At 42.0% G+C, this 12,187-nt stretch overlaps 1 protein-coding gene across 8 annotated transcripts in view; it reads left to right on the top strand.

Annotated features, from left to right (window-relative positions):
• The window catches only part of PIGL (phosphatidylinositol glycan anchor biosynthesis class L), an 83,894-nt gene that overhangs the window by 43,553 nt on the left and 28,154 nt on the right, over positions 1-12,187 (top strand). For 7 of the 8 annotated variants that reach the window (XM_011359000.2, XM_011358997.2, XM_011358999.2 and 4 more), the window contains exons 3-4: positions 2,770-2,860; positions 8,054-8,121. In XM_011359000.2, the coding sequence (XP_011357302.1) occupies positions 2,770-2,860; positions 8,054-8,121 (159 nt within the window). Of the gene's footprint in view, positions 1-2,769; positions 2,861-8,053; positions 8,122-10,220; positions 12,182-12,187 lie in introns of those variants that run through there. The other variant, XM_011359002.2, reaches the window with a different exon arrangement.

The following is a 12,187-nucleotide window of genomic DNA, read 5'->3' as shown; positions in this document are numbered from 1 at the left end:
AGAAAACTCACAACTGTGACAGAAAAAGGTTTCAATTCTGGTTGTCATGTATAAACTCCAGCCATCAACTGTCTCTTAACAATACTTCCCTTTACATTCTGCCAGCATGTATTTATAAGGAGTAGTTGTTAATCTATCAGAGAAGAAAGGAACTTTGCAAAAGTTATTACTTGGACCCAAGCCTTGAGTTGATTAGAGTTGAACTTTAGGCAAATGACAACTCAGGCATTAGGTCTGAAAGGAGTTACTTTTCTTTACATTTTTCTGTTTGAAGTTTCTCACTATAAAATTTTATATTTTCCTGCCTTTAGGGAAGGTGGTGCCATTGGGATGTCTTGCTTTCCTCTGCAATTCATTTTTTTTTTTTTTGCCCCTAATTTGTTTTATAAAGTTGCTATCTTCCAAAGCTTTTATTTGAAAGTTTCAACCCCCGAAGACTAGTTGGTATAGCTGCAGTCTTTGGCCCAGCCAAATATATGTAAAACACTAGTAAAATAAAATGTAGAAGTTCTGAGCATTTACTAAAAATCACTAAATTATACATTTCAAATGGGTGGATTTGATATTATGAAAATTATACCTCAATAAAGTTATTTCTAAATATCCAGGGGGAAAAAAATCAAGTAAAATGTAGGATGATTAGATTAGACCAGTGATCTCCAAATATTTTGATCATAGTCCCCTGAGTCTGCTTTTCGATATTTGTGGGCTTATTAAACTGTATACATGTTAAACTCTTGTCAGTATATGATACCTTATAAAATAGCTACAAAATAGAAATTTAAACAGATTTTAAAAAACTATTTAAATAGAAATTCTAGAGATTTCTTGTTTTACCTCCCTAGATCATCTTACACATCTCCTGGAGTGTCCATAGCCTACTTGGAAACCACTGACCACTGATATAGGCAGTCAGCAAAGAACTCTGCAAGAGATTTCAGAGCAAGAAAGAAAGAAGGGTTGTTGTTGTTGTTGTTGTTTTAAGGGGCCTAAATTAGGCTAATGCATCGATAACAGCCAGTACTTTGACATTTACATGTCCCTTTACAATTTTTAAATGCTTTCTCATGTGTGTTATCTTATTTGCTCTCTCAAAAAGAAATGAAGTGGATCAAAATAGGAGATATATTAGGGAAAATCTTGAATGCCTGACCAAGAGGTACTTGATCACAAAAGCAATGCTGCCATATCACTTGTATCAGATTACAGAGGGGATATTTACAGTCCAGAATCCCCTATATGATTTGCTTTCTTATCTATGGTGAGAAGGTAGAGCCACTGAAGGAGTGGCATGGAGTAACACCTGTTCTCATGGACCTTGCTCTAAGTGAAGAGCCTTAGAATAGCAGATCCCAGGTCTCCGAAGGTGAATGGAAGGCAGCAATAGGCTTTCCCACTCTAGGATTCATCTTTCAGCACTTCAGAACCAGGAATTAGTAAGCTTAGCCAACTACTGTCCTACCCCTTCTCTAAGACTGCTTTACCATCCATGTGGCTATTACTGGTATAATGTCCAAAATGATGCCTCAATACATTTCTGTGGACCTCCCCGCCAGGGGTACATATGTAGCTGTTTTCTCACCAAGGTATTTTCCCTGATTCCTGTATCTCTTTTTTCTTCAGCAGTCTGACCTCAGTAGGTCATGTTCTACATACCAGATTTGGTTCTGTTCCCACAGAATAAGCCTAGACTTTATACTGGCCTCTACTTTCTCCCTTTATCCCTATCCATTCTCCTACCAGCTGAGATGTCTGTCCTGCTTACTACTGGAGCATGGAATGGCTAACAGGACAGTGCTTTGAAAAGTATAAAGCTACCCTCCATAGACAGCACCCTAGAGTTTTGGTAGAGGTAGCAATGAAGCAAAGGAAATAACTATATTGTTTAGTGCTGAAGCTCATGTCATTTTTTCCTGCTGAAAAGCCTTCAGTGACTCTCCTTTGACCAAAGTCCTAAGAGGGTCAGTTAATGGCTTTAATCCATAGAGAGGTTATAGCAGCCTGCCAGATGGAGGGCAAAGAGAGCCTCTGTCCTCTCAGTCACATTGTGGATGTTGCCACAGGATCTAAGCCAAAGAGAGATGGATATATATTTATAATGTCTTTCAGAAATGGGGGTCAAATTTAGGCCTTGGCCTCATATCAGGTGATGCCATAGATCTATGCACAAAAAAAGGGACAGAAGAGGAGACAGATTAACCTGCAGAGACCTCTGCTCCTCAAGTAGGCGATGTGGTACGGCCTCATTGGAGCAGGAATGTTGCCGGCTCCCTAGTGCTAAAACATCTTGGCTTTGCAGCCATAATACCTGGGTTCAAATCCAACTTTAACAACCTTTCAAGCAAGCGACTTAACTTCATCTGTCAGAGCTCCTCAGAAGATGTTCACGAGGTTAAATGAAGTAACATAGCTTTGTACTTTTTCACTTAAAGCATTATTACTCTTATAAAGATACATATTCTGCTTTGTATCAGGTTCACCATTAACATATCTGTCTCCCCAGCTTGTAGACAAAGCCTGTCTAATTGATGTCTGTTTCTTCTGCCCCAGCAACGAGCACAAAGCTCCAAAAGTGTATTCTGTGGAATTGTCCATTGATTTATAGCTGTGTCGTGTTTCTAAATCTCATCTCTTTCAACTAAAATCTGGATATTTAAGGGTAGCACCCCCATATAATTCCCGTCACGAGACTGGCACACACCTACCAGAGCTTAGGGAGAAGCTTGCACCTGATTAGAAACAGTGCTCAAGTTGTGCTTTTCCTTCCAGGGATTTCCCAGATGACCCACGTGTGCAGTGGAACACAGAGCATGTGGCCAGCATCCTTCTTCAGCATATAGAAGTGAATAGCATCAACCTGGTAAGGGAACACCTTCCCAGAATGCAAATCTGAGGTTCCCAGTCACACCTTTCCTGTGGCCACTCTCTCACTTCCTACTCTTCTAAAAAGAGTCCAAGACCTCCAGTGCTCTCTTTTAAACCTCCTGATGACAACACATCTTTTGTGAGACTAAGTAACCAAATTGTCAGCACTCAGGTAGAACCAGAAGTTTTTTCCAACTATGTCCTCTTTTACCTCCCCCATCCTCCACCTCTGTCCTGCCACCTAAAAACTCAAGTCCCCAGGAGCCTGTGCTGCAACTCTCATTTGTACAGAACTTCACCTTTTACCAAGCATTTTCACGTTTAGAGTATCATTTTAATTTTACAGGTAAATGTTGTTATAATTCTCATTTTACATCAAGGAAATTGAAGTACCAGCGGCTAGGCAGCTAGCCCATGTTTGGCAAATGGTGACACTAAGCGTCAATTTCTCACTCCAAAAAACACGAGAATAAATTCACACCCACTGCAGGGAGAAGATTCGAGTCACAGAGCAATAATGGAAATTCACATTTACTTGTAGAGGTAGATGAGTCTGGGAACACACATCTCAGCTCTCCCAGGATCAGTTGGAATGGGCCTTGCCAATGGTCAATTTTAAGGCTGACAAGAAGGCTTAATGTCCACTTCTAAAATAATAATAATAGTCCTTCATGAGGTAATACCTAAAATTCAACCATTTAAAGCCCCAATCATATCAAAAATTAAGTTTTGATAAATTCTTATTAAAAGATTAATCCTTCTGGCAGAGAAAAACATGTTAGGCTTTTATCAATGATGAGTTTACTGAGTGAATTGATTTATTAGACCTTTTGTAAGAACAGCTATTTGTTGATTTATTAGTCAGACCATCTTTGTTTTCTAATGACAGAAATACAGCTGAAACAGCCCACACAAGCCAAAAGAGCACCTAACTGGCTCACTCCAAATTACATATAGGTGGAGATGCAGGTGGGCCCCCGACCCTGCTAGAACTCTTCTCCATCTTGCTCTATGTGTTGCCTTCATTCTTTTTCCTGGCTGGAAAAATGGTTACCAGCAGCTTGCAGGCCCATACCTCCCAGCTATAGCTTCCTAGGGAGTCTGAAGTGAAAACCCAAGGGGTTCCGTCCCTGAGATTAGGCATCAAATTCCTCGCCCTGCTGACTGCCCCTGCCCACACAGTCAGAATTTCTCAGGGCTCCACAGCCCAGATATAGACAGAGTTGGTCTTTGTTGTCCGCCTAAAGTAAAACAATGAAATCTGTGAAGTTTGCCGCAATACCCCTTGGTAGCCCAGAGCTAGCCCCCAAATACTCTCCTTTGTCCCATACTTTGGTGTGTATGAAGAGCTGATCTCCCCAGTAACTCTTGCTTATAGGATAAACTCCTATCCTTCTAAACTTGGCCCTCTTTGATTTGGCCCTTACTTAACTACTGGACACTGGTGAGCAGGATTGGTCCTTGCTAAAGGGCCAGGTTTTTTGGACCACATAGCAGCTGGCCTTAGCTCTGAATATACAGAGAGGATATTCAGGGCACAGACAGCTCTGTATGCTATTCTTGCTCTCAGAAGAGTCTCCCAAGTTTGTGTCCCAGAAAAATGATTTGTGGTCCAGGCTCTTGAAGACTAACCTCTCTAAGAAGCTTTCCCTGACTTCTGCCTTCCTGGGGATTCCTACAGTATTTGCTGTGCGTCCTGTGCCTGTGACATGTGTTGCTATTTATCCTTTAAAGTACAGACCATGTCTTGTGAACTCGTCTGTAAGGCCCATGAAGGCAAGGACTGTATAATGGCATCTTTATATCCCCAAGAACTAGAACAGGCCCCAGACCATGCTCATCTCGAAACTGCTATAACTGTTATCTGCCACCTGTCTGCCTGGAGATTCTTCTGTTGTTCGAGCTGCTCACATTCATTCAAAAGAGCAAGGGGACCTTTATTGTCAGGACAATCTTGAATTGATGTAATTTCTGTAAAGAAGGAAATCCTTTTAAAATAGGTCTTTAACATGCCTTGCTGTTAATAAAGGAATTCTCAAGTTTTCACAGTGCGGTTGGGAATAATTTCTCTGCACTAGTGTGGCAATAGAAGTATAAGGCCATGCTAACACCCATGACTAGTGTAGACATAAGTGGCCATAATCAAGCTAAGTATGGGTTTCCACTCAACCCCCTATGATGCAGTGAAATGCACTTTCAGACAGACCCACAGTCCTTACACTCCAGGTATGAGAGATGAATCTAGGCAGGTGAGAAGTCACTATGTGGCAGTGTTCCTACCAAGCTGAGTGCATAAATCTTGGGAGGGCCTCAGGTGCCCTGTCCAGACTGAAGTATCAACTGCACAATCAGAGAAGATAAAGCACCAACAGGGAAGCATAGGCAGAAGTGAGGAGCACAGAGCTAAGCCATGAGGAGGTAATTTCTCACCTGGGCTTTGCTGAGATGATACCAAAAGCTCTCCTTTGTCCAAAGCCAAAGCTGGCTCTGCAGCCATTAGCACAGTGCGATGGAAGGAAACTGTGTTCTGTCTAGCCTCAACTCTGTTGAATGCATGCTGAGCTATCTGTCCTGCTCACTGAAGGAGTGTTGTAAGAACCACGTAGAACAGCTGACAGAACAGAGCTTTGGAAAGCACATCTGTCAAGTAGGCTAGGTCTTGGGCCCAACCTCTACTTCAATCTTTCATTTAACAAATATTTACTGAGCATTTGCTACGTGATATTTATCATCTGTTGTGAACTGGGGCAATGAGCCAAACACACCTAGTTTCTGCTCCCTTAGGGCAAGATGTCTCAATAGTGGCACTATTGACATACGGGGCTGATAATTCTTTGTTGTAGGGGCTCTCCAGTGTACTGTACAATGTTTAGTAGTTTCCCTGGACTCTATCTACTAGATAACCCCTCCCTCTACTCAGTAGTAACCTTCCTCATTTGTCACAATAAAAATGTCTCCAGACATTGCCAAATGTCTCTGGGAAAAAACTGCCCCCCAGTTGAGCAGCCCCACTGTTATCTCTTGTTTATTGGGGTCTGGGTAATATTTCATTTGAACAGAGAATCTGCAACTTGGGAGAAAAGTGGATGGAACCTGTAAAGAACTACAGGTACCAGTGTTGTCATGAGCAAATCTGCAAAAGTCCAGGGAGCTGGATGCAACTCAACTCAATCCTCCTTGCAACATAAAGGAAGAGGGAGATTAAAAAGAAGGAATAGAATGAGGGAAAAACAGACCTTGGAGAATTTGAAAAGTGACTGAGCCAAACTCCATGTGGCCCCAAATTCCTTAACCAAGGGTATGCCCTCCAGCATGCCTATGATAATGACCTGGCCCCAACTGTCCAGATCCATCTGATAACAATAGACTTAGAGCTGAAACAGTCTAGCTTTTATTGTTGTTAGGTTCTAAACACTTCTGTGTGGCTTTATTTTATCTTCACCTCAACCCAATGAGGAAAACAGGGCATATATTACTTTTCTGATCTCTCAGATGAAGAAACCAAGACATTGAAAGTTGAAATAACTTACAGTGGCAAAGTTCTGTAACTTGCCCAGTGGGCTGGCATTAACTAGTGTCAGAGAGAAGAGCAGATATGGGTCCTTCTACCACACACCATGTTGCATGGAAAAATGGGATCAGAATGGGGTACCTGAGTTACATGGTTAACTTTTATTTAATAGGCTGTATTTTTAAGGGTAGTTTTAGGTTCACAGTAAAATTGAGCAGAAAGTACGTACCTACCCTCCATCCCCCACAATTTATTGCAGTGAACCTACATTGACACATCATCACCCAAAGTCCATAGTTTACATTAGGGTTTACTTTTGGTGTCGTGTATTTTATGGATTTTGACAAATGTATAATGACATATATACACCATTATATGATTAGCTTTTTATAAGCCTTTAACTAATTTTTTGTAACTTTTCATTCTAGAGAATTTCAAGCATATAAAAGTAGAAAGAACAGTTTAATGAACCTCTGTGTTCCTATCACTTGGTCTCAGTAATTAACACATAATCACTATTTTCATTTAAACACCTGTTCACCTCTTCTACCTTTTGCAATATTTTAAAGCAAATCCTTGTCATCATATTTCATATTTAAATATTTTAGTATGAAAGTCTAAAAGACATGTAGTCTTTTAGTAACATAACTATAATATCACACCGAAAAATTAATATCAGTGTTTTGCATTTTCAGTAGTCTCGTTTCATAAATGTGTTTTTGTTTTTTGCAGCTTATGTGAATCAGGATCAGTTGATAGGACTTTAAATTCTCTTTTAATCTATAGCCCCTACTCCCAGCCTGTGCTCAGTAAATATTAGCTGCTCAGAGTTTTCTGTACATGAATCAACATGTTTTATGTTTTAGTATAGAAAGACTAATAATGAACCCCTTTCCAGATTATTCCAATCCCAGTTCCATGTCCCTTCGTCCATGCTGTGTGGTCACCTTCTTTCTTGGGAGACAACTTGCCTCTTTCCATCTCCCCTAACCAATTCTATTTCTTTTTCTGAGTCCTTGGTTTCTTTGTTATGTTTCTTTTATTATTTGAGCTATCCTTTTATTTATTATTATTATTATTATTATTATTATTATTATTATTAAAATTGTCCTTTGGGTTTTTTAAAATCAATCTGTGTAGAAATGAAATATTGGAACCTAGACTAAGCTTGCAGTTAATAAACAGATGCTATATCTGCAAAAATGGGAACAGGGCAGTCTATGAATAAACATTTTTTCTGTGAATTTAACCACAGGGCATGGTGGAAATTGTCCCTCAAAGCTTTTGTGCCTTTGGAATGGCACAAGGAAAAGAGACCCAATAAATCAAGCAGCATCTACATGAACAAAGTTCACAGAGCAGCCAGCCAGGAAAACTAAATGTACTAATGACTGGCTAGGCAGATAAGAAACATATTCTGAACCCAGGTTTCTGTCGTGAATGAATTCCACTTTGCTTCACTGGCCAGGAACAAGAATAAACAGTAAGCCTCATGGAAAAGTCTCTATCCAATCAGCTAAACCAGTGGTCACACACCATTGATCTGAACCAAAGTCAGTTCAGATATACTCAGAACTTGAAAAGTTTCATGGTTCTGCACTCTTCTTTCCTTCCCAAGGGAATGGGGACAGCTGGTTTGAAGTTGAGGCATGAGTGAAACCCTGTATTTCTCTGCAGGTGGTGACTTTCGATGCAGGGGGAGTAAGTGGTCACAGCAATCATGTTGCTCTGTATGCAGCGGTGAGGTATGATTCTCTGGGTGATGAAGGTGGGAGAGGTTTGTTCATTTGCTTAGGGTGGATGGTATCTAACGTGCTTTCTCACTCATTATCTGAGCCCTATGAAGCTTACTATTATCAGAGAGCCAGTGCTGGCCATGTTGCTCACTACATATCACCACATCCTCCCTGTGAGAAATCTCTCTCAAGTCTTAATTATGGTTTTTTTCTCCTAAATAGCTGGGAATTTGTTACCCCATGGATACAGCAAAGGGGAAGTTGATTTTATTTCTCTCTTTGCTTTGGCCAAAAAAAGCTGTAGGGCCAAATTTGCAACTCCTTGTAGCAACTGTATGAGGATTTAAGGATTGGGAACCAGTGTGCCTCCTAGCTTCTTCTTTTTCCTCCTCTTATTCTCATTTATTTTGTTACCTACTGTTGTATATTCTTACACTATCTCATATCTTTCTTTGTAGAAGAAAGATATACATACATAATATGAAATCTAATTTGTTCTTTACAGTCACCCTATATTACTGATATATATCTGTATTTAACCAGTAAAAAAAAAAATGAACCTCAACAACATTAGGGACTTATTCAGGGTCAAACAAACATATACAATGTTTTCCATCCTCTAGAGAAGTGCTTCTTCTAGGCACCATTGAGCAGCGGTGTGGCAGCCCTGGCCCAGCTACTGAGGAAGGAAAGGAACAACTTGAAGTGAAGGTTTTACCTAATTACCTTCTTCTAAACATGCCCAACATTCTCAGACTAGAGCAGTGAAATATATGAAGATGGAAATGACCTTACCTATATCATTAAGTCCAACCTCCTCATCTGACCAAGGCAGTGAAGTGGTTTGTCCAGCACTGCTAGGCTAAACAATGGCAGGGCAGTACCAGAACCCAGGAATCCCAGGTCTCCATTCATTATCTGATCTGTCACCTGTGAAAACCTATCCAGTGTTAGGACCCTCCAGCCTTGTCTCTAAATTGTGTATCACCTACTGGAAGATGCTAGAAATCATTACCTACACAGTCTTTCCATACAGCTCCTCTTCTTTCCTTGACTATGAAATGAAGACAGGCAAGCATGCTCTCCTTTCTTATAAAGACTGTTCACATCCTGTCCTAGCCAGAGGCCACACCTATGAAAAAGACCCGAAGTTACATTAGGCCCCTTCAGGTTCAGGAAAGACACATCCCCTGGTTATAATCTGAGATGCAGTTTTTTTGTCAAGATACATGGGAGAAATGAGGTAGCCCAGGAGTGGTCTTCCCAACCAACCATGTGGTTACTTTGAGGCCTTGGGCTTCCAAGACTGGAGTGGACACCCAGCCCCATGGAGACCTAGAATAGTGGATCCACCTCATTCCATTTTCACACTGAACCTTGTCATTTTTCACGGAGCTACCCTAAAGAAAAGGCCAGATTGGGTCTGTTACAAATAAACCAAGAGTACTTGGACAGACAGGGTTTTGGGGGCACTTGAGGCCACCGAAGTGGGGAAAGTGAGGAAGTCTTAGATCCCAGCAGGGAACCCCAAGGGACAGCTTTATGCAGACAGAACTGTCTGGGGCCATTTTCCTTGGAAGAGGCTGGAATGTCACAGACTTGTAATACTTCTGGGTCCTCTATACACTAATGAGGGTCACTGTGTTTGAGATAAAACAATTTATTAATATGCCTAAGTCCATGCTCCTTTGAAAATGACCTTATGGCCCTCCACTGCCCCCACAGCAACACTCCTGAGGAAGTTCACAGTTACCAGTTCCCCTAGGAACCTGTCAACGCCCCCCTCCCAAAAAAAGTCTTCCTGTACTAGCATCTTACATTGTTTTCCATAAAGCCCCTGAGTTCTCATTCCTGTTTGAGTTCCCCATCCCCCATATGCATTTTCCTCAGACATGGTTTAGATTTATGGTTTTCTCAGGAAGTTCCCTGACTGGCAGCACAGCTGTTTTGAGGGTAGCTATGCTCCATCTAGAAGCAGAGATCTGCTTCTGTAATTTTACCACTTCATCTTCCATCCACTCAGCCCTGACCACTGCTAGGCTCTTATCCTCAAATATCCATTCCCTCTCTTACTGGACTTGTTCCTTCTCTTTCCCCACCTCTCCCAGGTATGGCCCCTCCTCTCAGCCTCAGTCAATTGTGTCCTTCCCGTATCTGAAACCAGAGAGGCTGGCAGTTTTACCTAGAAGTGACATCCATCTGTGGCCACCTAAAGTCATAGTGGAGGGTAAGGCTCTAGAATCGTTTCCTGCAGTCCTTGCAGAATAGGCACAGTCAGAAAAGAAGAGTGTTTTATCCAGAGCTGCACAGCTGCCCAGAGACAAAGCGGAAACTAGAATTCAGACCTCCTGTCACCTTTTCTAATGCTCTAAAGGGCACCTCACTGCCACTTTCCATTAGTAAGCAAGCTTGTGTAAATTGGAGTCAATGGCATGACCTCTTCAGGCCTTAGTTTTGTCATCCAAAAGATGAGAATATTCGCACCTAATCTGTCAGGTTGTTCTGAAGAAATAAAATATGTTGATACAAAGCAGCTAACAGAGCAGCATCCAGTACATGATCAGTACTGTCTTCCTCACCGCTTCCTTTCCAGGTGTCCTTCTGGCCCTTTTCTTCTTTTGTTATTCGCCTTGCTATACATGGTTGCTTGTTGAAGGTGCAAGGAAAACCAAAGCAACATCACAGAAGGAGGGGAGATGAGATGCTCAGGGACCACACAGCCGCTATATAAATTTCAGGAAACACTTCCTAGAAGATGCAGCCCCCAGCCTAGCATTCCATCCCAAGCCCATTTCATAGTTTCCCAGCAGGTTCAGCTGCCCATTCCCCATCTTGACAGCAAACTCAAGTCTCCATTCCACCCACGGCTCTCCTCCCTTCAGTGCTTGTCTCTACTCATCACCTAGCGCTGCCACCTGAAGTTGCAACTACTGCAGTTCCAAGTAGAAATGCCAAGGGGATAAGGTTTGTCCTCTGAGCCATCCTTCCTTCTGGCCTGCCTTCTATTCCCACCAATCTACTAAGATTGTTTTCTCCACAGTCACCTCCTAGCTGCTAAATTCCCAAGGTTTATTTCAGTTCTCATCTCTCTTGACCTTTCCATGGCATTTGACCCTGCCTGTTACTCACTAAAATACTACTTTGACTTGCCTCACACCAGCTTGTCCTCTCTTCTCTGGCTCCTCTGGCCACTACTGTCTCTTCCTGCTTGCCCTCCACCGGAAAGCCCTTCTGTGCTCCTGTTCCCAGGGCTCCCTCCCCAACCCCAGAGTCCTCTCAATGCAGACTCCTCAGTGGTAGTGTGTGATTTCAGCACAGGTGTTTCTCTCCACTGCTCACCTCTCTCCTTAACTTAGATTCTGCATTCTCAGCTCTTTCCTTGGAGATCCTGACCACCCCAAACTCAAAATATCCCCAGGGCTCTCCCAGAGTGCAGGACAAGTCACCTTTGTTCTCAAGATCCCTTTTTCAGATTTTTCTACTTCTCCAGTCTCTGTTGGGGTTAGGCCCTTAGTTTGTCAATTCTCTCCCAATTTCTCTTCCTTTACCTCTACTCCTAAGAATCCCTTTCATATTCATATGTATATCTACGTGTTAGGGGTAGAGTAGGGACTACCTACCTCATCTTCCATCCCACAGCTTTCAAAACAACAAATCCTTCAGAGACCTGCCTCCCTCTTCCTCTTAGGGCACAGGCACACAATGGCTTAACTGTCAGAGGTGAGAATGGAACAGGTCAAAAAGGAGAAAGGAACAATCAGGGAAGAAATGTCGATATTTTAAAAATATTCTCCCATGTTACTCACATTACATTTCAAAAAAGAAAATCCTTGAAGAGTATACTGCAGTTACCTTCATCTCTAATGGGTAAAGCTTGAACCAGGGTACTTCATAAGCCATTGACCAGCCTCCAGGTTATCTGTTCTTGGGTAAGGTCCCTTCAACTGTACCCAGAGGTATAGAATCCCATAAATCTATGTGGCACAAGAAACTACCCAGAAACCTCCCTGGAGGAACCATACTCTGTTAACTGAAAGAAAATCTTACTCTCACTCTTGTCCTTTCCCTCCTCCAG

Source organism: Pteropus vampyrus, unplaced genomic scaffold (assembly GCF_000151845.1).
Source record: "Pteropus vampyrus isolate Shadow unplaced genomic scaffold, Pvam_2.0 Scaffold44, whole genome shotgun sequence".
Lineage (NCBI taxonomy): Eukaryota > Metazoa > Chordata > Mammalia > Chiroptera > Pteropodidae > Pteropus > Pteropus vampyrus.
This window is presented reverse-complemented; position numbering and strand designations above follow the sequence as displayed.